This window comes from Triticum aestivum, chromosome 2D, assembly GCF_018294505.1.
Source record: "Triticum aestivum cultivar Chinese Spring chromosome 2D, IWGSC CS RefSeq v2.1, whole genome shotgun sequence".
NCBI classification, from domain to species: domain Eukaryota; kingdom Viridiplantae; phylum Streptophyta; class Magnoliopsida; order Poales; family Poaceae; genus Triticum; species Triticum aestivum.
In genome coordinates, this window is record NC_057799.1 from 220,145,982 (window position 1) to 220,168,927 (window position 22,946).

The 22,946-nt window shown below is 47.0% G+C and overlaps 1 protein-coding gene across 2 annotated transcripts in view; it reads left to right on the forward strand.

The window, feature by feature from the left end:
* The window catches only part of LOC123052617 (mediator of RNA polymerase II transcription subunit 14), a 29,750-nt gene extending 13,787 nt beyond the window's left edge, over window positions 1-15,963 (forward strand). Inside the window, exons 3-9 of one of the 2 annotated variants that reach the window (XM_044475867.1) lie at window positions 202-299; window positions 2,090-2,264; window positions 9,115-9,763; window positions 10,011-10,954; window positions 11,904-12,458; window positions 12,534-12,874; window positions 14,162-15,963. In XM_044475867.1, the coding sequence (XP_044331802.1) occupies window positions 202-299; window positions 2,090-2,264; window positions 9,115-9,763; window positions 10,011-10,954; window positions 11,904-12,458; window positions 12,534-12,874; window positions 14,162-14,963 (3,564 nt within the window). In that variant the 3' untranslated portion in view covers window positions 14,964-15,963. Of the gene's footprint in view, window positions 1-201; window positions 300-2,089; window positions 2,265-9,114; window positions 9,764-10,010; window positions 10,955-11,903; window positions 12,875-14,161 lie in introns of both variants that reach the window. The other variant, XM_044475866.1, reaches the window with a different exon arrangement.
* Window positions 15,964-22,946: the final 6,983 nt, after the last annotated feature.

The window sequence follows — 22,946 nt, forward strand, 5'->3', positions numbered from 1 at the left end:
AGGATTCATAAATTTTCTTCATACCAGTCCATTACTGAAAATGCAACTTCACTGAACTCTTTATTTTCTTATATTTGCTCGAGCTAAGACTTGTGCATAATCACTTCTGAAGTTCTTTCGCCTGTGGGCATTTTTTTGTTTGCCTGCTTCCCTGCTTAGTTCTGATTTTTAGTGCTTTGTCTCTGTTCATAAATTGCACAGAGAGTGGATAGAAGGGGCTTCGAGAATTGTTGTACAAATGAAGTGCTTCAGGTTAGGGCATATGGAAAATCGTATATTCACCTGGGAATAAATATCAGGTCCGTTGTTATTTACCTTTTGCATGGCTGATGCTTCATCCTTACTTTCTTGTCCTTAATATCCACAAGGTATTTAGTGTCAGTTTTGTTAAGCTTCACGCACTAGCCAACGCAACCAAAAGTCCGAACTAATGGAAAGGGCTAGGCCATCCACATATACACTTCGACACCCCATTTCACGTGTGACGCGGGAAGTCAACACGTGAATAGACTCAGAGGTATGGCTCAAGAGGCCTATATGTGGACACAAAGGGGGGAACACCAATTTTTGAATAAATTGTGAAAGCCAGGACTTGAACTCAAGACCTTAGACCCTGATACCATGTTAAGCTTCATGCACTAGCCAACGCAACCAAAAGCCCGAACTTATGGAAAGGGCTAGGCAATCCACATACACACTTCAACAAGTTTATTCTTTTAAAGAATATTTATTCCATGGTCATGGACTCATGGTACTTATAAAACAACTAACGGAGTCATAAACTCTCTGGCAGTATAGGTATTATAGTGACTTCCTATTGTCTTTTATGTGAGAATCCTGTCTTTGCTTTCTCAGTATTTAGCCGGCCGCGCGCAACTTCAGTTGCATGATCGTGCACCGACACCAACTACAGTTGCATGTCCACCAGCTGCAAGCAAGTACAGTTACACGCCCGCGAACCGGTGTGCAACTGCAGTTGCACGTCCATCGGCTACGCGCTACTGTTTGTCCATCAGTTGCGCACTAGTGTATTTCCATCGGCCGCACACAACGGCAGTTACACGCCCTCCAGCCGTGCGCAACTGCATGTCCACTGGCCGCGCGCAACTGCAGTTGCATGTCTGTTGAGTTTGTAATCCTGCTGCCCGTTAGTAGCTAGCTTGTTTAGCTATACTGTTAGCTAAATAAACAGCCATGCAGCGTGTGCATGTCCACGCCCTGGCTGATCTCGTTGGGGTTGTTAGTTAGCTATTTAGGTGTGTGTCCTTACCAGCTCATGGGATGGCATGAGCATGATGATCACGGGGCACACACACACCTCACGTACATTGAGCTTCGTGGGATGGCACAACCGGTAAGTTCGGCGGCAACGAGTGCTTTACCTAGGTGTTGGTTGGCAGGCAAATGAATTCCTAGGTGATACCATGACAACTATGGTTATATCTGTCAAGTAGACTGGCAATGATGCAAGTGTTCTTCAATATTTAACTTTGACCGACGATTAGTTCAACTCTGCATTACTTCATATGTACAAACTTGACACCATAAAAAAGTTTTCTAATAAGAGCCCAATGGTATCAATTGTTTTTGTCATGTGATCCACACATTGCTGAACAAATATTGGAAAGCGTGCGGGCCTAATATTTTTGGACGGAGGGAGTGATCCTTTTAATTCATGGTAAAAGGCCTATCTTCCTGCATGTTCCACAATATAGATTCCAATAAAATTCAAGAGTGTATTATAGTGAGTTATTTCTATTCTAATTTCTAAGCCTTCCATCAATTCTAGGAATGAGAGTCGTGCACGATTATTTTTTTCCCTTAAATAGGCTTCAACAAGTCGGTTATCATGAAGGAAAGAAAGTACCTCCTTAGGGGATGTTTAGGAGAGGGATAGATTTTGAGTTCTAGTTAAAGTTTGACCCTAGAATATGGGTGTGTAAGACGGTAAGACCTCTAACCCATATGTTACAAAACATGCAGAATGATAAGATAACCCCCCACCCCAAAAAAAAATCTAATCTCTATATTTGTTCCAGCTCAGTCCCCTTTACTTCCTAAATTTATACCTTATTTCTTTCTACAATAGGAGTGGTGGCTTTCTCCTGCAATCACCAAAAAATATATTACCACCTTCTGCGGTATTAGACTCTGAAGAAGCCCTTAATAAACGGAGCATAACACCCACTGAGGTCTTCGTGAGCTTAAAGACCAGAAGCATCCTTCAGTTGTTTGCTGCGACAGGAAGGTTTTTGGGCCTGAAGGTTATCAATTTGCTCAACTTGCTGTCTTTATCTTCTGTTGTGTTGCAATCAGCTCTGAATTTATTTCTTGCAAAGATCTCATTGAATACTGGAAAAATCTAGGAGCTTAGATATACTACGACATGAAACAGCAATACGTCGTCTTGTTCACGATGAACCTAAAACCAAAACCTTACTTGGTTGTACAATGATTTGCTTGGTAACTACAATAGCCAATAAAAGAATTCTCATGCAATTAATTGATCATACTTGGTCTTGCATTAACCATTTTCATGTAAAAAAAACAGTAACCCGTGCTTGGTATGAAGCCAATCTGAATAATGTGAACTGTCATAATGTAGATCAAAGGAGTAACTGCAAAGTAATTTGACACCAGTTGCAGCTGGCACCAAGTTTTAGAGAATCTACCACGTAAGTTCAGTTGGGCCAATGTCACAACTTGGACCAGGTATAATAAAATTGGGCCGGTTCACTGACTTAGGCCCAGAGTCAGTTGCCACGCCAACACCCCTTGCCACTTCCTTTGCTTCTGCTTTTCGCCATCTCAGAAAAACTGAAGAAGCTAGGGTGTCAGCCACTCTCCCCAGATCTACAAGGGCTTGGATGGAGGTATTGGGTTGTTAGCGCCCTACTACAACGCTTCTTGAGTTAACTGTTACATTTCTTTTTCGAGAAAACGCAAAAGCTTTGCGTTTCTTTCCATTGAAAAGGGGGAAGTTCAGTTACAGTTATCCGAGGACGTGCGGGTTACATCCAGTTTTTAATGCACGTCCTAGGTTTGAGGCAGCACGAGTCGGAGGCCAGGTGCCCCGGCTGCCGCCCAAGAGCAGGCCTCGTCCTTAATACTATCTAGAAGCGTGTTGAAGGACGGCGTTGCATTGTCGAAGACGCAGCTGTTCCTGTGCTTCCAAACCATCCATGGCACGAGCAACGCGACAGATTTCAGGGCCTTGCGTAGGATTGACGGCGTGTCATCCTTGGCATGTTTCCACCAGTCCATAAGCGACAGTTCCTGAGTGGGTGCTGGGGCTGGGATGCGTAGCCAGGCCAGAGTCTCGTGCCATGCCTGCCGGGCGAGGGGGCATTCCAGCAGCAGACGGCGCACCGTTTCCGGCTGTTGGTTACACAGGAGGCAGCGGGGGTGGTGCTGGAGTCCGTGACGAGCCAGCCTCTCTGCAGTCCAGCACCGGTCCTGGTTGGCCAACCAGTGGAAGAATTTGACTCTCGGCGGCGCCCAGCATTTCCAGATTAGTTTCCAGGAATAGCAGGCCGTTGATCCATGGAAGGTGGCCATGTAGCAGGACTGCGCGGAGTAGTTGCCGCTTGCTGTCCATCTCTAGATCAACCTGTCCGGAGTTGCGGAGAGCTCGGCGCGCTGCATGATCTGCCAGAGCTGCAGATACTGACCAATCTCGTGGAGGCCGAGGTTGCCTTGGATGTCGCGTGCCCAGGAGTTGCCATTGAGCCCGTCCGCCACTGTTCTCGTCGTCCGTCATCGCTTGGGGATGCAGCCGTATAGGTTAGGCATGAGCTCACGCACAGATTGGCCGCCGATCCACCGGTCCTCCCAGAGTAGCGCGGTCTACCCATTCCCAATGACTGTGGACGTGGATGCCCAGAACAGGGCCCGTTCCGTGGGCGAGAACTGGAGGTCGAGCCCTTGCCACGCTCGCTCCGGGTCTGTTCTGGAGAACCACAACCAGCGTAGCCGTAGAGCGAGGCCGGCACGCTCGAGATCTCGCACGCCTAGGCCCCCAAGCTCGATGGGGCGGCAGGCTCTGTTCCAGTTCATGTGGCAGTGTCCCCCATTGGCAGCGGCTCGTCCAACCCAAAGGAAACCACGCTCAATCTTCTCGAGCTGCTTGAGTGTTTTTTTGGGAGGCGCGAACGCAAGCAATTGGTGCACCGGGATGGCACTCAGGACCGATTTGACCAGCGCCAGGCGCCCGATTTTAGTCATCAGCGGCCTTCCAGGTCAGTAGGCGCGCGGCGACAGCATCCACCATGGGCTATAGCTGGGCGGCAGATGGGCGGCGCGTAGACATGGGGATGCCGAGGTAGGTGATGGGGAGAGTCGCCACCGGGCAGCCGAGGTGCGCGATCATCTCCGTGGCCGCCTGGTCGCCATGCAGGATGGTGGCGGAGCTCTTGGCGAAGTTCACCTGCAGGCCGGAGGCACTGCCGAACAAGGCGAGAATCTCCCTGATCGCAGTGGTGTCATCCGCCGTGGCGTGGCAGAAGACCATGACGTCGTCGGTGTAGAGCGAGAACGCTGGAATGAGTCGCCGTGGGTGCAGGGCTGCCGGATGCCCAGGCTGTGGGCACGTCGCAAAAGCCGTCCCAGAGTGTCGATGGCGAGCACGAAGAGCTGCGGGGACATGGAGTCGCCCTGCCGGAGCCCTTGTCGGTGCCAGATGGGGGGTCTGGGCTCGCCGTTCAGAAGGATGCGCGTGCTGGCAGAAGACAGGAGGATGGCGGTCCACTCCAAGAATCGGTTCCCAAATCGATACCGGTGCAAAACCTCAAAGAGGAATGGCCATGACAGGGAATCAAAGGCGCGCGTGAGGTTGAGCTTGAGCATGACTCTCGAAGCTCTCAGTTGGTGCAGCAGCTTGAGTGACTGCTTGACAAGGACGTAGTTGTCGTGCAAGCTTCTTCCCGAGATGAATGCATTTTGGTTGCGGCTGACCAGATGATCCAGCTTGGCACCGAGGCGGATCGAAAGCACCTTGGCGAAGATTTTGGCCACAAGGGGCAGATCGGTTGGTAGTCGCGCAGCCCATGGGCGGCGGCGTTCTTCGGGAGCAGCATCAACAATGCTTGGTTCAGTTTGTAGAATCCCCTTCCTCGCATGTCATAGAGTTGCCGGAACACGTCAAGGAAATCCTGCCTGATGATGGTCCAGCATGCACGGAGGAATTCTGCCGTGGACCCGTCTGGGCCCGGCGTCTTGCGTGCGGGGAGGCGCTTGACAGCCTCCCAAATCTCCTCTGCGCTGAACGGTGCATCGAGGTCGGCAAGATCGGTCGGCTCAATGAGCTGTGACAGGTCCAGGGAGTGCTCCCGGACGGTCGCCGTGCCGAGCAGGGCCTCAAAATGAGTGAAGGCTGCCTCTGCCATGTCGGCGTGGTCAGTGAGCACCCTGCCGTCCGCGGACAGGCTGTAGATGCGGTTCTTCTGCCAACGGAACGAGCACTGCCGGTGGAAAAAGCCCGTGCTGGCGTCACCGTCTTTGAGATTGGCAATGCGGGAACGTTGCCGGGCGATCGTGCGCTCCATCAACGCGAGCCCCAGGTAGGATATCTTGAGCTGCTTGCGAAGCCAGGCTTCCGGGGGCGTGAGGTTGCGCGATTCCTGGGCTTGGTCGAAGCGCGAGATGAGGTCCTGGGAGATCGCAAGCTTGGCCTTGATGTTGCCTGTAGACCTGGAGCTCCAGCTAGTAAGACTCGTCGTCGTCGCCGGGAGCCTGAGCATGAGACGGTGGAAGGGGTCGGCGTGGTATGTGGAGCCCCAGGCCACGGTCACAACGTCATGGAACCCTTCCAATCGCAGCCAGTATTCCTCAAAATGGAATTGTCTATGCAAGGTGGGCGTGGGTGAGCAGTCCAGCAGCAACGGGGCTTGGTCCGACACCACGGACGCAATGCATCAGAGGTGGCATCCGCTATGCGCGTCTTCCCAGTCGGTCGTCGGATGCGTATTTCTCGGGATGTGACTTTTGATGAGTCCCGTCCCTTCTACCCGCGTCCATCTTCATCGACCTTTGCAGTAGAGGACATCTCTTTCCTCACTTTTTCTGACACACCTATCACCCCCGTTGAGCCCTTGTCCATCCATCGTACTCCCCCTGCTTCTCCGACCATTGCACATCCAACTTCGCCATCTCCGATGGTTTCCTCACCTCGCTTGTCACATGATTCCGCACCTTCCTCTCCGGTGACATCTCCCTCTCCCTCACCTGAGTCTACCCTGATGGTTCCTCCTGGCATTCTTCCATCCTTCTCTCACTTTTATACTCGTCGTCCACGTGTTGTGGATGCATCTACTGATGCGCCATCTGCTTCTGATGTGCCATCTTCCTCCTCTCAGCCTACTTATGGCTTACATCCTCGTCCGCTTCCGCCTGTTGATCGTCTTGGTTTTCCAAGTGCTGGTGCTGCTGTTCTTGAGCCGACTTCTTATCGTCAAGCTGTTGTTCATCCCGAATGGTAGTTTGCGATGGCAGAGGACCTTGCTGCTCTTGAGCGCACCGGCACGTGGGACCTTGTTTCTCTTCCTCCAGGTGTTCGCCCAATCACTTGTGAGTGGGTCTACAAGGTTAAGACTCGCTCCGATGGATCTCTTGAGCGCTACAAAGCTCGTCTTGTGGCTCGTGGCTTTCAGCAGGAGCATGGCCGTGATTACGATGAGACTTTTGCTCCTGTGGCCCATATGACCACTATTCGCACACTTCTTGCCGTGGCCTCTGTTCGTCACTGGTCTGTGTCTCAGCTTGATGTTAAGAATGCCTTTCTTAATGTTGAGCTGCGTGAGGAAGTTTACATGCAGCCCCCACCTGGGTATTCTGTTCCTGATGGCATGGTATGCCGTCTTCGTCGCTCTCTCTATGGCCTTAAGCAAGCCTCTCGCGCCTGGTTTGAGCGTTTTGCCTCTGTAGTGACTGCCGCTGGTTTTTCAGCGAGTGCTCATGATCCAGCGCTCTTTGTCCACCTTTCCGCTCGTGGTCGGACTCTTCTTCTTCTCTATGTCGATGACATGATCATCGCTGGCGACGACCCTGAGTATATTGCCTTTGTGAAGGCCCGTCTTAGTGAGCAGTTTCTTATGTCTGATCTTGGCCCTCTTCGGTACTTTCTTGGGATAGAAGTCTCTTCTACCTCTGATGGCTTTTTTATTTCCCAGGAAAAGTATATCCAGGATCTTCTTGCTCGTGCTACTCTTACTGATGAGCGCATTGTTGAGACTCCCATGGAGCTCAATGTTCACCTCCGTGATACTGATGGTGACCCCTTGTCTGATCCGACGCGTTATCGTCATCTTGTTGGGAGTCTTGTCTATCTAGCTGTCGCTCGTCCGGATATCTCTTATCCAGTCCATATTTTGAGTCAGTTTGTCTCTGCTCCCACTTCGGTTCACTACAGTCACCTTCTTCGTGTTCTCCGCTATCTTCGTGGCACGATCTCTCACCGTTTGTTCTTTCCTCCCTCCAGTTCATTACAGCTTCAGGCCTATTCGGATGCTAGGTGGGCTAGTGATCCCTCGGATTGCCGTTCACTTTCTGCTTATTGTGTTTTCCTTGGTGGTTCTCTTATTGCCTGGAAGACGAAGAAACAGACCGCAGTTTCCCGTTCGAGTGAAAGAGGCTGAGTTGCGAGCTATGGCTCTTTTGACGGCAGAGGTGACTTGGTTATGGTGGTTACTTCAGGATTTTGGTGTTTCTGTCACTACACCTACTCTGCTATTGTCTGACAGTACAGGTGCTATTAGCATTGCGCGTGACCCTGTGAAGCATGAGCTCACCAAGCATATTGGTGTTGATGCTTTTTATGTGCGTGCTGGTGTGCAGGATCAGGTTATTGCTCTTCAGTATGTGCCTTCCGACTTACAGTTGGCGGATTTCTTTACGAAGGCCCAGACAAGAGCACAATATGGCTTCTATCTCTCCAAACTCAGTGTTGTTCATCCACCATGAGTTTGAGGGGGGGTGTTAGAGTAGTATATATAGTCATGTAGCCTTTTCTGTTTACCCATTGTCTAAGGGGTTTTCTGCATATTTCCTGCACCTGTACATGTATATATACTGGCCTATGGCCTCATGGGAATACAAGTTGCATATTTCCTAATATCAACAGAAGTTTTTTTTTTTTTTCTGTTGAAGAACCATCTACCTCGGCAGTGTGCTGACACCACATCCGAACATGGCTGATCTTTGGTACCCTTGGTTTCCCTGTTTGGTACGTCCAGGATCCTTAGTGTTGACATCTGGAGCCCAATTACACTGACATCACACTTATGTCTTGATTCTGCAGCACCCGAGCTCACAACATCGTCTTGAACCCTTCTCTGTCACCATCGAAAGGAGGGAAAATCACTGCCATTCCATTTTATCCGTCTCCAAGCTGAGTCTGGTTGTGCCTGGTCACTGGGGAGTCTGGCCGTGGCTGCCTCACCAATACTATTTTTCTTGTTGGACCTTTTTGCCAATGAAGTATCGACGCCGAGGAGTTGCCAATCCACACACAAATATCTGTAACCAAAGTATTTTTATTTTGTAATCACGTAACCAAATCATTAGTCAGGAGTGAGGTGGAAGAGTGGAGTGAAGTGGTATGGATTTATCACCTGACACAAGGCCTGACCTACTCGGTTGGTCCGGTTATTTCTTGCCTGGACTGAACCGTACTATTTGTTTGAACTCACTTGTCCAAAGTTTTTAGTATTCAGAAACTTGGTGCAAGCTGCAACTGAGATTAATATATACCTGGTCTAAATGCAATGTGCCAACTTAAATTAAGCTATAAAGTTCACGCTTATGAGCCATTTTGCTCAAAGTTCCATGCATAAGGGAACATGTCACATGTGAAGAGAAGATGTCTTCTTGGTATTATCCACGTTATTCTAGTGATATATGTCCTTGTACTATGCATTTGAGTTTTAATTACTAGCACCAACTGGACCACAGGGAAAAGCCTCAGCTTTATATCTGTCAGGGCCCCAAACATTTTAGAACTATTAGCCTTTTATGTGTATACTCATAGTGAAACGTCGTTTCTATATTTGATTGTTTTCGTTCATATAGTACTATCTTAAAACTTATATACTAAATTTATTTGTCTGGTGCTTGTTCCAGGTTTACTCCGAGTGTCAGATTACTCTGAAGATACCAAAATCCATACTGTATGGTTCAGATTTTATGGTTATGGGATTTCCTTGGCGTACAAATGCCTATTATCTTCTGATGCAACTTGATGACAACCTCATGCCGGTTTTTTATTTGCTTGAGGTGCATATTGACGGAGAAGACAGGTCTAACATTGATACAACCACTGACGCTAAAGAAGTTGTAAGGTTTAACAGAATTGACATTGGCCAGATGCAACTAGGTGAAGATGAATGCATTGCAAATCTTCTCGATGTAGAGAAATTGCAGGTGCTACAAAGCATGGAAGATGGGTCTCCCGGGCATAGTGAAATTGATGAGTCTCTTCCTCTAAAGCCTTCATTTTCTTCTGTTGTTAACGCAGTATTAGGATATGAGCGAGATTCTCCAAGTAAGGAAAATTGGCTGTCTTATAGTTCGCCCTCAACTCATTTGAGTTCTCAAAAAGTTGGCCGTCAGGGGGTTAGCAGTAGAGCTGGCCCACCTGAACTGGATGACGAGTTACTACATTCTAACATTGACACAGCAAAAGTCGCTTCTGGTGTCACTTTGGACAGTTATCTGCTGAGTAATTCGAAGTCTGCAAATAGTACAGAGACCTCCGTTTCGGTCCCTGCAGGTGATCATCCATCCAAGCTATCAGCTTGTTAATTCGGTCATGACTTGAGAGCTCATTTAGATCTCGAGAAATCATGTTATTGTGGATGGAAATAAATCTCCTTGCCTTGATTCTCAAATAATCCAAACTATAGTACTGTGCACATTAACCAAAATTAGAATTTTTAGTCTCTGATATTCAAATAGCTTTTTATGTAAAATAAAGAGGTTTTCTTCTTAATGTTATGCTTTTATTTGGAAATTGTCAGGTTTGGAGAATATCTCCGCTTTACGCTCTGAAGTTCCATCTGGAAAGAGATATCTTTCAGAGTTCTTGTTGAACATCCCATCATTACAGCGATCAATAATCAGTGGTGGGCCAAGAAAGAGAAGAAAACTGCCAGAAGATGCAAGCAGCGTGCAATCTCGAACAACCCTCACCTATGGAACTATACTGAGAGAAGGAAATTGTTGTATTACAGAAAATATATATGCTTCTGTGCTTCTTCAAGTCATAAAGCATTGTTCGCTTCGTATCAAATATGCTCAACTGACTACCCAGATGAATTCTCTTAACATTCCATATGTAGAAGAAGTTGGTCTGGGGACACCCTCCTCTAATCTTTGGTTACGGCTACCTTTTGCTCAAGATGGTTCTTGGAAACACACATGCTTACGTCTCGGTGAAGCTGGAAGCATGTCATGGGGTGTTAGGATCAACGATCCATATTATGGTGCACTGTGGGAACTTCATGGAGGCAGCAATACTACAGAATGGGGTTCTCATGTTCGCATTGCAAACACTTCTGAGATGGATTCACACATCTCTTTTGACTATGATGGGGTCACCTTGACTTACAACTCTGTTGAGGCTGATAGTATACAGCGGCTTGTCTCAGAATTACGACGACTTTCAAATGCTCGTGTATTTGCTTGTGGAATGCGGAGGTTGGTTCGTATTAAAGTAGATGAGAAATTAGTTGAGAATCAGTTAGCTACAAAGGCAAAGTTACATGCAAGAAAAGGTTTCAGGAACAGGTTATCGGACCAGATGGCTAAAAATTTCCGGATTAACGCTGTTGGTTTGATGAACTTGTGGTTCAGTTATGGTGCCAATGCCATGCCCATGGTTCACTTTGTTGTCGAGTGGGATGCCAGTAAGGCTGGTTGCACAATGCGTATTTCACCAGATCATCTTTGGCCACACACAAAGGTATGGTTTTTAGATACAAGCGTACTGCATCACAGTATATGCAACTGTGCATTACATTACTGCATGTTTGGCTGACTTGTGATTATGCTTCGTTTGGGGTAACATGTTGACTGAAGTTTTATATTTGAAAATGCATCACCTCATTTACTAGATTGGATATTGATAAAGATCTCAGTGAGGTTGGTATAATAGGTATCAGTACGGTGTGCAGTTGTGCATGCTTTCCTTTTTTAACTGCAGCCATCTCAGTGATTAAACTACATTTGTTCTCAATCCACTTTATAGTCACTTGACCTTTCCCCGACCCTGCGCAAGTGGGGGCTACGTGCACCGGGCTGCCCACTTTATAGTCACTTGCATCCAACTGAACTATTCGACTTCTTTAAAAGTTTAGATACTGTTTTTGTTCAGATATGATGTTGTTTTGTACTACCTCTGTCTCAAAATATGAGACGTTTTGCAGCGTCTCAAAATATAAGACGTTTTTGCAGTTCAAATTGAACTGCAAAAACGTCTTATATTTTGAGACGGAGGTAGTACTTTTGTTAGTCTTACATGGAAACTGTTGATCAAAGTGCATATTTTTATGTTTGGAATGCTAGCAGTTACCATGGCATGTTTTATTTGTAACTTGAAGTTGTCAAACACTGGTGGTTTAAATTTGGTTTCCTTGTCTGTAGTTGGTTAGCATTTGGTTCATGAACAAATTGAAATGCAGCACTGGTCGATTTAAGCTCAATTTGACCAAAATGTGACCACAGAATATCATTATTTGCATGATTCTTTTTTTACCGAGAAAGTGCAAAAAGTTCTGCCAATCTGTGTTGCGCCAGACTTTTGAATTTTCTACTTAGGCATTCTAAACTCTGAACAAGACTTGGCATACTTCTATATGAAATTTGCACGAGATATTGTCAATCTTTTGTTTAATCACGTTTCCATAATGCAGTTTTTGGAGGATTTTGTGAATTGCAATGAGGTAGCATCATTTTTGGATTGTATCAGACTGACAGCAGGTCCTTTACTTTCCCTTGGTGGTGCAATTCGTCCTGCAAAGATGCCTGCTGTCCCTGCTGTTTGCGGTTCTGCACAAAAGCAAAACAATGTTCTTTTGGCAAATGGTTCATCATCAACTACTGTGCATATAAACAGTCATGATGCTCAGACTTCCTCTATGCTCTCTGCTGTAGGCTGGACTGGTCATGGACTAGTTCCTAGTTCTTTGATGCCTTTTGATGTTTCTGTTGTGCTCCGTGGGCCATACTGGATACGCATTATATATCGCAATAAGTTCTCTGTTGACATGCGCTGCTTTGCTGGGGATCAGGTCTGGCTGCAGCCAGCAACCCCTCCAAAAGGTGGGCCTTCAATTGGTGGATCTTTACCTTGTCCACAATTTCGACCATTCATAATGGAACATGTTGCTCAGGGTCTAAATACTCTTGAGCCGAGCTTTCTGAATGCTAGACATACTAGTGCCAATACTTCATCTGGAAGTCAACAGGTAGATACTACTATGAATCGCTTGAGTGGTGGTACTCCTGGGGAAATTAAGCTAACTTCAGGTGTTGGTTGTCAGATAGCAGCTAGTGTGAGTAGAGCAGGCAATGCCACGCTACCTTCAGGAGACGGAGCTCCTGCACACCTTTCTCCTGACACTAACCTTCCTGTGCATATGAAAGGAGAATTGAACACAGCTTTTATCGGGCTTGGAGATGATGGTGGCTATGGTGGTGGCTGGGTCCCTCATGCTGCTCTTAAGAAGGTGTTGCGAGGCATTCTCAAGTACCTTGGAGTTCTATGGTTGTTTGCGCAATTGCGTGATATTCTGAAAGATATATTGGGGTCAGTTTTGAAAGATAATGAAGGTGCACTTCTGAATTTGGATCAAGAACAGCCAGCGTTGCGCTTCTTTGTGGGGTAAGATGCAATTTATTCATATATTAGCATGGTATCTACTCCCTCCGTTACTAAATATAAGTCTTTCTAGAGATTACAATAGGAACTACATACGGATGTATATAGACATATTTTAGAGTGTAGATTCACTCATTTTGCTCCGTATGTAGTCCCTTTTGGAATCTCTAGAAAGACTTATATTTAGGAACGGAGGGAGTACAAGAAAGCCAAGATATCCCCAACTTTTATACTTTACAGAAAACCAAAATATCCCCTGCTTTTCTGATATGTTAATGGCCTAATATGATGCAATTGGATGACTAGATGCGTGTTATTAGAACACAATTGCACATGGAAAGTTCCCAGAGTTGTGCAAATTTTTCTTATCATTCTTTACATTAATGTTGTCCTATTTTTAATGTTTAGTTTTTCTTGTTCATATATATTGTACTCCCTCCGTCCCAAAATAAGTGTCTCAACTCTGTACTAACTTTAGTACAAAATTGTACCAAGGACAGAGTGAGTACAAAAGAAGGGATGGATGCCAAGGGTTGAAGTAAGGGTTTTTAGGTGAAAGATGAGACCATAGATTTGGGCGATAAACTTTGGAGGGAGAATTGATCCATTCTTCTGAACAGAAACAATTCTGCTTTTCCTATAAATTAGGCAGTTCGCCCCCCAACAAATTTGATCTGGTTAACAGGATGCAGGGAAAACTTGTTCTTATCACTATATACCAGATGCTAAGAAAAGAGGGCAGCCTGGTGCACGTAGCTCCGCTTGTGTAGGGTCCGGGGAAGGGTCCGACCACTTTGGGTATTTTGTACGCAGCCTTTCCCTATGTTTCTGCAAGAGGGTGTTTTCAGGACTCGAACCCCTGACCTCATGGTCACAAAGCAATATCTGTGCGCATCCTTGAATAGAGACGTGCCTAACAATTTTTGCTAACAAATTTTTTTATGTCCTTTGAGATGTTATCCCTAACAATAGTATGTAATTGAATAATCAGTGCAATGTTATCTCAAACAATGAACCCAAAAGATGAAATAGCAACCTTATGATCTTATCTAGTCTGGACGGTTGCTCGCTAAGAGCAACGATACAAGTACATAATCTTTTACTACATGTTAGATTGTAGATGAAAATGGTAGGATTAAGTGCTGGGATATACCAAGGGTCAAAATCACATTCATCGTAATCTATTTTATATCAGTTTATTATCACATCAGTCAATATGCACCAACATCGATGTAGATTCCTGAAGGAATATTGTATCTGAATGTTTTTTCTGACTCGTTTTTCCTGCAGTGGTTATGTCTTTGCAGTTAGTGTTCAGCGAGTTCAACTGCACCTTCAAGTTCTTAATGTGAAGCGGTTTCACCACCAGCAACAGCAACAGCAAGCTCCTCAGAGCAGTGCTCAGGGAGAGCTAACACCATCTGAGATACATGAGATATGCGATTACTTTAGCAGATGTGTTGTCTGTGAACCTTATGATGCTTCTAGGATTGCTTCTTTTATCATGTTGCTTACTCTGCCCATTTCAGTTATACAAGAATTTGTAAAACTAATTACATGGAATAAAAGCTTGTCCGAGGCTCATGGGGACATCGCTGCTGCAGAGCGGGCACGGGCTGAACTTTGTTTGGAAAAGCATCCAAGATCAGTTTCAGATGATTATACTGAACCTTCTTTATTATCCAAGAGTAATATTCAGCATGACAGAGCCAACAATTCAGTAGATTTTACCCTAACTTTTGTGCTTGACCATAATCTTACACCACATGTGAGGACATCTGGTGGAGCTGCTTGGTTACCATTTTGTGTTTCTCTGAGATTAAGGTACACCTTTGGGGATACTAGTCATATCGCATACCTTGCAATGGATGGCAGCCATGGTGGTAGATCTTGCTGGTTGCAACACGAGGATTGGGAGAGGTGTAAGCAGAGTGTTGTTAAAGCAGTGAAGATGGTGAATGGATCGCCAGCAGGTGGAGAGACAAGCCGAGGAAGGCTGCAAATGGTTGCTGAAATGGTCCAAAAGCAACTGCAACTGTGCCTAGTGCATTTAAGAGATGGCTCGCTTTCTGCTGGCTCAACTCGACCATGAAATGCATATTTTGAATTCTTGTAGCCAGACTATGAGTTGTGTTTCTGGTAGTTGCTGACTTGCTCACTACTGAATAAGTCACTAGATGTTTGATAATATGGTGGCTGACATACTGGTGTTTTCAGCTGAGGGCTCATGATGTTCCAGTTATTGGTTACTGGTACTCTATGGTGACTCATTGTTTGTTTTGTACAGCTCACCTTTGTAGCTAGTGTGCTGCTGATTAGACCTTAGAACCCCTGAAAAGCATGTTTGTGGAAGATGTACATCTCAGCTCTCAGGACAACAAGCAGCAGCCTGTGTTGCCCACTGTCCCTCTCTGCAGTAGCAATGTCCCCATGAACCTTAGAACCCAGACACAGAGGACTTGCCTAGTCTTTGCTTTGGCAGGAATTGGATTTAGATTTGAGATGCAGGGGAGGCGTGACGCGGACTGCGATGGAGCTTGCAAAGTGTTAGGGGGTAGGGTCGAACACTCGGTGTATGCCAGAATCTGACACAGGCTATGGCAGAGCTGAAAAGGGAACACAGTGGAAAGTTTTGGTTTCACTTCATGGTCTCCGACTCTGGTCTTCCCCTAATGTTTCCTCTCTTCCATGAAATCGACCCCGGTGAACTGTTGAAAACCTTGTAGATTTGAAGGTGTCTGCTTGGTTTGATACCCACAAGGAAGGCACAACGGCTATGTTTGGTTTGATCACCGATATGCATGTGATGGTAGACTTGTTTCGAAGATGCAAACTTATGTTGCATGTATTGTTGACAATTCAGAAAGAGTGGAGATAAATTCCCATTTTTTTCTTGGATATATTGTTTCCTAAGGTGCAGGCTGTTCTGCAAGCTTGGTTTGGCTGTGAGTGCTTAGATTCAGACTACCCATATGGGAGTTACTTAGACTAATAACATGCATATGTTACTAGTCTATGTTACTATGAGAGTAACATATTTGTGGTGTCATGCAACCATTTATTTATTAGCTTATAGACATATTTTGTCTTCATATGTGTGATTTTACCCATAGTGTTATTAACTCGGTGTTGAGGTTTTTCTTTTCTTCGAAAAGGACTCAAATTTATTACTCTATTCGATCCATGTTATTAATTGTAGCTGATTTAATACAACAATTAATATGGATTGAAGAGAGTATAAAAGTTCACGAGAAATACAAAGTATTCAAAACATAATAAAAATTATATCGAGGTTCTTGGACCATTGACCATTGTCATTGGCAAAATGAGCCGCCTAGGCGTTGTTGTCGTCCCCATATCAGAGCCGGGCTGACCTGTTGATGACAGCCAAGAAGTTTTTATGCATGTGTATCTAAGGACCAACACCACTGGCGAAGCTAGCATGAGATCACGCCTAGGGCTAAGCTAGTTTACACTCTAGTGGCTTTATATGTTGTACTCCCTCCGTCTTAAAATAAGTGACTCAAAAGAAATTACAAAGGATATTGGTATTACGCCTAGGGCTCTAGCCCCAACTGCTCTAGGCCCGTCTCCACCACTGACCAACACCTTGAAGCCTTTGGAGTGGCTGTTGCACCTTTAAATCGATCAAAAGAACCTGGCATCAAATCTTGTTGTCGCATACAAATAACAAGAAAGCCTAATCTTGCCGGCAAGATTCTATTTCGATGGTTCGTCTAATCTGTTTTGATGGTTAAAAATAAGAAGGATCAGAGCTAGGAAGACTGATTCAAAGAAGAAGTGCCGCCATATATTTGAGCGTTGCCCATGTGAAGACTAAAATCCTAATCTATCAATAAAATGTGATGCTCCAAAATATTACTAGTTGGATACGATTTGTAAATAAGTTAATATTAATAGGTTCATATTACCTATCTTTGTGGTGCGGATTTTTGAACCCGAGTCTATATGCACCCGACTAAAAGAAGAGAGTAAAAATGTCAAAAACATGTGAAACTTTATTGCGACAAATATAGTATAGCATAGCACTAACGTTTAAAGGGGACAAAATGACTTCTGTGATATTGTAAAAAAAAGACAAAACCGCAACTACAAAATGTGTGAACATCAAGCTTAATTTAGTATCAGTTTTGTTTTTATTCGTTCAGAATACCACAGAAGTCATTTTGTTGCAAAACTTTACACATGAGTAATACACTAGACAATGCTTGTTCCGAAAAAGTTTCACAAATATTTGATCATTTTTACTATTTTTATTTTTTTCTTGCAATTCGGGTACATGTGCACCCATGTACCAAGGTGTATTTTCGCTATCTTTTCCACTATAAACTTAATATACATTAGGTCCTGATACGTCTCCAACTTATCTATAACTTATGAAGTATTTATGCCATGTTTATAACAATTTTATATGGTTTTGGTATGATTTGAATGAAACTAACCTGGACTAACGCTGTTTTCAGCAGAATACTATGGGGTTGTTTTTTGTGCAGAAATAGAAGTTCTCGGACTGGGATGAAACTTTTTGACGATTTTTTAAACAAAAGAGACCCACAAAGCTTCGTGGGAGGACCAGAAGAGCCACGAGGTGCCCATGAGGCACCAGGGAGCGCCAGGGGGTGGTGGTGTCGTGGTGCCTGTGGGCCCATCTTAGCCCATCTTGACGTGGGACCGATGCCAAAAAATCCTATACATAGAGAAACCCCCAGAAATAACCCTAGAACTTCGACTTCACCGGGGCAAGCATTTGTACCTTCGAAATACCATGGAGCCCTGTTTCGGCACCATGCCGGAGGGGGAAATCATCACTGGAAGCCATCTTCATCATCCCGATGGTCTCCATGACGAGGTGGGAGTAGTTCACCCTCGGGGCTGAGGGTATGTACAAGTAGCTATGTGTTTGATCTCTCTCTCTCTCGTGTTCTTGATTTGACATGATCTTGATGTACCGCGAGCTTTGTTAATATAGTTGGATCATATGGTGTTTCTCCCACTTTATCTTGTTGTGATGAATTGAGTTTTTACCTTTGAGGTTTCACTATTATCAGATTGAATACTTGTTGGATTTGAGAACACTTGATGTAGATCGGGTGGTGGCTAGGTTGTTTCAGTGGTAGGTCATGGTTGGGGTGTGACGCCCCCGATTCAATCGTACACTAATCATGCATGCAAACGTGTACGATCAAGATCAGGGACTCACGGGAAGATATCACAACACAACTCTAAAACATAAATAAGTCATACAAGCATCATAATACAAGCCAGGGGCCTCGAGGGCTCGAATACAAGTGCTCGATCATAGACGAGTCAGCGGAAGCAACAATATCTGAGTACAGACATAAGTTAAACAAGTTTGCCTTAAGAAGGCTAGCACAAACTGGGATACAGATCGAAAGAGGCGCAGGCCTCCTACCTGGGATCCTCCTAACTACTCCTGGTCGTCGTCAGCGGCCTGCACGTAGTAGTAGGCACCTCCAGTGTAGTAGGAGTCGTCGTCGACGGTGGCGTCTGGCTCCTGGGCTCCAGCATCTGGTTGCGACAACCAGGTAGAAGGGAAAGGGGGAAAAGAGGGAGAAAAGCAACCGTGAGTACTCATCCAAAGTACTCGCAAGCAAGGAGCTACACTACATATGCATGGGTATATGTGTAAAGGGCCATATCGGTGGACTGAACTGCAGAATGCCAGAATAAGAGGGGGATAGCTAATCCTGTCGAAGACTACGCTTCAGGCCACCTCCATCTTTCAGCATGTAGAAGAGAGTAGATGGTAAGTTCACCAAGTAGCATCGCATAGCATAATCCTACCCGGCGATCCCCTCCTCGTCGCCCTGTTAGAGCGATCACCGGGTTATATCTGGCACTTGGAAGGGTGTGTTTTATTAAGTATCCAGTTCTAGTTGTCATAAGGTCAAGGTACAACTCCGGGTCGTCCTTTTACCGAGGGACACGGCTATTCGAATAGATAAACTTCCCTGCAGGGGTGCACCACATAACCCAACACGCTCGATCCATTTGGCCGGACACACTTTTCTGGGTCATGCCCGGCCGCGGAAGATCAACACGTCGCAGCCCTACCTAGGCACAACAGAGAGGTCAGCACGCCGGTCTAAATCCTATGCACGCAGGGGTCTGGGCCCATCGCCCATTGCACACCTGCACGTTGCGTACGCGGCCGGAAGCAGACCTAGCCCCCTTAATACAAGTGCGAGCTTACGGTCCAATGCGGCGCGCGCCACTCAGTCGCTGACGTCACGAAGGCTTCGGCTGATACCACGACGTCGAGTGCCCATAACTTTCCCACGTAGTTGGTTAGTGCGTATAGACCAAATGGCCAGACTCATATCAAATACCAAGAACTCATTAAGCGTGTTATTTTAAAGTAACCGCGAACGCCGACCAGGGCCAGGCCCACCTCTCGCCTAGGTGGTCTCAACCTGCCCTGTCGCTCCGCCACAAAGATCCACTCGCGGGTACTCCTACGAGCCGACCCGACTTTAGTCACCACAGGTATCATATATCATGTATATAAGTATATACCCGTGATCACCTCCCGAGTGATCACGGCCCGATAGTATAGCATGGCAGACGGACAAGAATGTAGGGCCACAGATGGAATACTAGCATCCTATACTAAGCATGTAGGATTGCAGGTAAAGGTAACAACAGTAGTAGCAAGGACAGGCTATGCATCAGGATAGGATTAACGGAAAGCAGTAACATGCTAAACTACTCTAATGCAAGCAGTAGAGAGTAGAATAGGCGATATCTCGTGATCAAGGGGGGCTTGCCTGGTTGCTCTGGCAAGAAGGAGGGGTCGTCAACTCCGTAGTCGAACTGGGTAGCAGCGGCGTCGGTCTCGGTGTCTAGCGAGAGAAGAGGGGGAAGAAACAATAAATACAATGCAAAAAAATGCATGATGATGCATGACATGACAAAGCGTGATGCTAGGCGTGCCCAAACGCGGTAGGTGATACCGGCGAAGGGGGGGAAACATCCGGGAAAGTATCCCCGGTGTTTCGCGTTTTCGGAGAGATGAACCGGAGGGGGAAAGTTGCGTGTTCGATATGTTAGGGGTGTGTGGTGAACGAGCGGGCTGCGTATCCGGATTCGTCTCGTCGTTCTGAGCAACTTTCATGTAGAAAGTATTTTCATCCGAGTTACGGATTATTTTATATGATTTTCTAAAGTTTTAATCATTTTCTGATTTTAATTATTTATTTAAATCCAACATTATCTAGAACAGTATGGGATGACGTCAGCATGACGTATGTGTGATGCCAGCAGTCAATAGTGCGGTTGACTGGAGTCAAAACTGACTTGTGGGTCCAGTGGGACCCACCTGTCATTGAGCCAGAGTTGAAATAGGATTTGTTTTAAACTAATTATGATTAACTAAGTGTGGGCCCCATTAGTCAGTGACTAATTAGCCTAGATTAATTATTTTAACTAATTTAATTAGCTTATTGAGTGGGGGCCACTGGTCAGCTGCTGGGACCAGCCCAGTCAGCAAGTTGACCATGGTCAACTGGGCAACCGGGCTCCTGGGGCCACCAGGCAGTGACCCTGCTGGACCCCAGTGGCAGGCCACGTCGGCGGCCGGCGCCGGAGCGACTCCGGCGACCAAAACAACGGCGGCCCCTCGCCGGAGTTGGCCGGAATCGCGCTACGGGGCTCGGGGAGGAGCGGGGCTAGGTGCGTTCGAACGAGCTCACAGCGCTGCGTCCAGTGGTGGCCATAGCATCGCCGGACTTGGCCAGAATCGGCGCCGGCGAGCGGCGGCGGCGGCGTGCATGGGTGTTCGACGAAAACGGAGCTACGGCGCGCAAGCGAGCAAACAGAGAGGCTGGGGAGTTTCTACGTGGCGTGGGGAGTGCAACGGGGTTGAGCCCGTGACCAAAAGGTCACCGGAGCCTTGCCGGCGGCGAGCTCTGCGGTGATGCGTTCGGGCGCTCATCGGGGACGGCGTTAGGAGGCACGGGAGGGAGTGTGCGAAGGCGCGTTGGGCTCCTAGGAACCCCAGGAGCACAATGGTGAGCTCGGGCGAGCGTGACGGCGGCTGTGGCCACGGCGGCGAGGTACACCACGACGACCAGAGCCCGGGCACGGTGACGAGCTAGCTATAGCGCGAGCTAGGGGGCTAGAGGGCAGAGGAGGGAGGCAGCTCACCGTGCGGCACGCAAGATGGCCCGTGGTGGTTTAGTAGCAGCAGAGTCGACGGCGCTCGTCGGAGACGCGCCGGGGATCCGAGGAAGAAGACGAGGCCCGGGCAGCGTTCGTGGGCGCCCGGCGTCCTGCGGCTCGTCGGGGAGGCGTAGTCGAGGGAGGTAGAGCGAGCGGACCCGTCGGAGAGGTGCGGAGGTCGCGGTGGCCGCGAGTTCTACGGCGGTGAGGCCATGGCGGCGCTCGGATGCGGTGGGATGGATCTGAGGGGAGAGGGAGGCGCAGGGACCGAGAGGGCGAGCGGGGGCGAGTGGGAGATGGGATCAAGGAGGCGAGTGCGTGGCGATCTTATCCCCTCCTCGACGCCGGCGAGGGAGGGGTCCGGCGGGGACGCGCCCCTGTTCCAACCCTGGTCGGGGGAACAGGGAAGGGGAGAGAGCGACCGGGGGAACGGGCCGGGTCGGCCGGATGGGCCAGGTGGGCCGGCCTGGCTGCGAGCTGGGCCGTCTGGTCCAGGGGGGGTCCTTTTCTCTTTTTTTTTCTTTTGTCTTCTGCTTTTGTATTTTCTTTTCTTTTGCTTTTCTGTTTTATTTAATTTAGGGCATTTAAGTATTTTATAAACTTGTGTCTTCTACACCATAATTACCTATGCCATTTTTGGCACTGCCCGAACATTTTTGTTTCAACTTTTGAAAACTTTTGTTGTTTGACATATTTTGAATTTGACTTTTGAACGGGTTTTGAACTAACGAGAGTTTAGCAACAGTAAACAGAGATGACATGGCATCATTAGGAGAGTTTTACTGTAGCCTAATTATCCGGGCGTTACAAATCTCCTCCACTACAAGAAATCTCGTCCCGAGATTTAGGAGGTAGAAGGAAACAGTGCGGGGTATTCATCACGTAGGCGATCCTCGCGTTCCCAGGTGGCTTCATCTTCAGAATGGTGCGACCACTGGACTTTGAGGAACTTGATTGCCTTCTGACTGTGCGGCGTTCAACTTGGTCGAGAATGCGGACCGGATGCTCTTTATAGGGGAGGTCCTGTTGCAATTCGAGCACTTCATGATCCACTGCTCGGATTGGGTCCTTGAAGCATCGGCGGAGCTGTGACACGTGGAACACATCGTGAACCTGAGAAAGGTTCGGCGGAAGTTCAAGTTGATATGCCACTTTTCCACGCCTTTCGAGAATAGTGAATGGGCCAATATAGCGAGGAGCTAGCTTGCCCTTGATCCCGAAGCGGTGAGCACCCTTCATTGGTGTAACTCGAAGATAAGCCTTTTCGCCGGGTTGATAGACCATGTCTTTATGTTTACCGTCATATTGACTCTTCTGACGTGACTGAGCAGTCTTGAGATTCTCACGAATAATGCGGACTTGTTCTTCGGCATGTTGGATAATATCCGGACCAAAGAGTGGACGTTCCCCAGTTTCTGACCAGTTCAGAGGGGTTCGGCACTTTCGTCCATATAACACTTTGAAGGGGGCCATCTTCAGACTAGCTTGATAGCTATTATTATAAGAGAACTCAGCATACGGGAGAGATTCCTCCCATTTCTTGCCGAAGGAAATAACACAAGCTCGAAGCATGTCTTCGAGAACTTGGTTGACACGGTCAACTTGCCCTTGCGACTGAGGATGAAACGCATTACTGAATGACAGATGAGTTCCCATAGCTTCTTGGAAACTTGCCCAGAATCTTGAAGTGAATAAGCTGCCACGGTCCGAACTGATAACCAGTGGAATACCATGAAGTGAAGCAATTCTGGACATGTAGAGAGTTGCAAGCTGACTAGCAGTGATCGTTTCTTTGACCGCCAGAAAATGTGCAACTTTAGAAAGCCGGTCAATGACGACAAGAATAGCATCATTACCTTTCTGCGATTTGGGA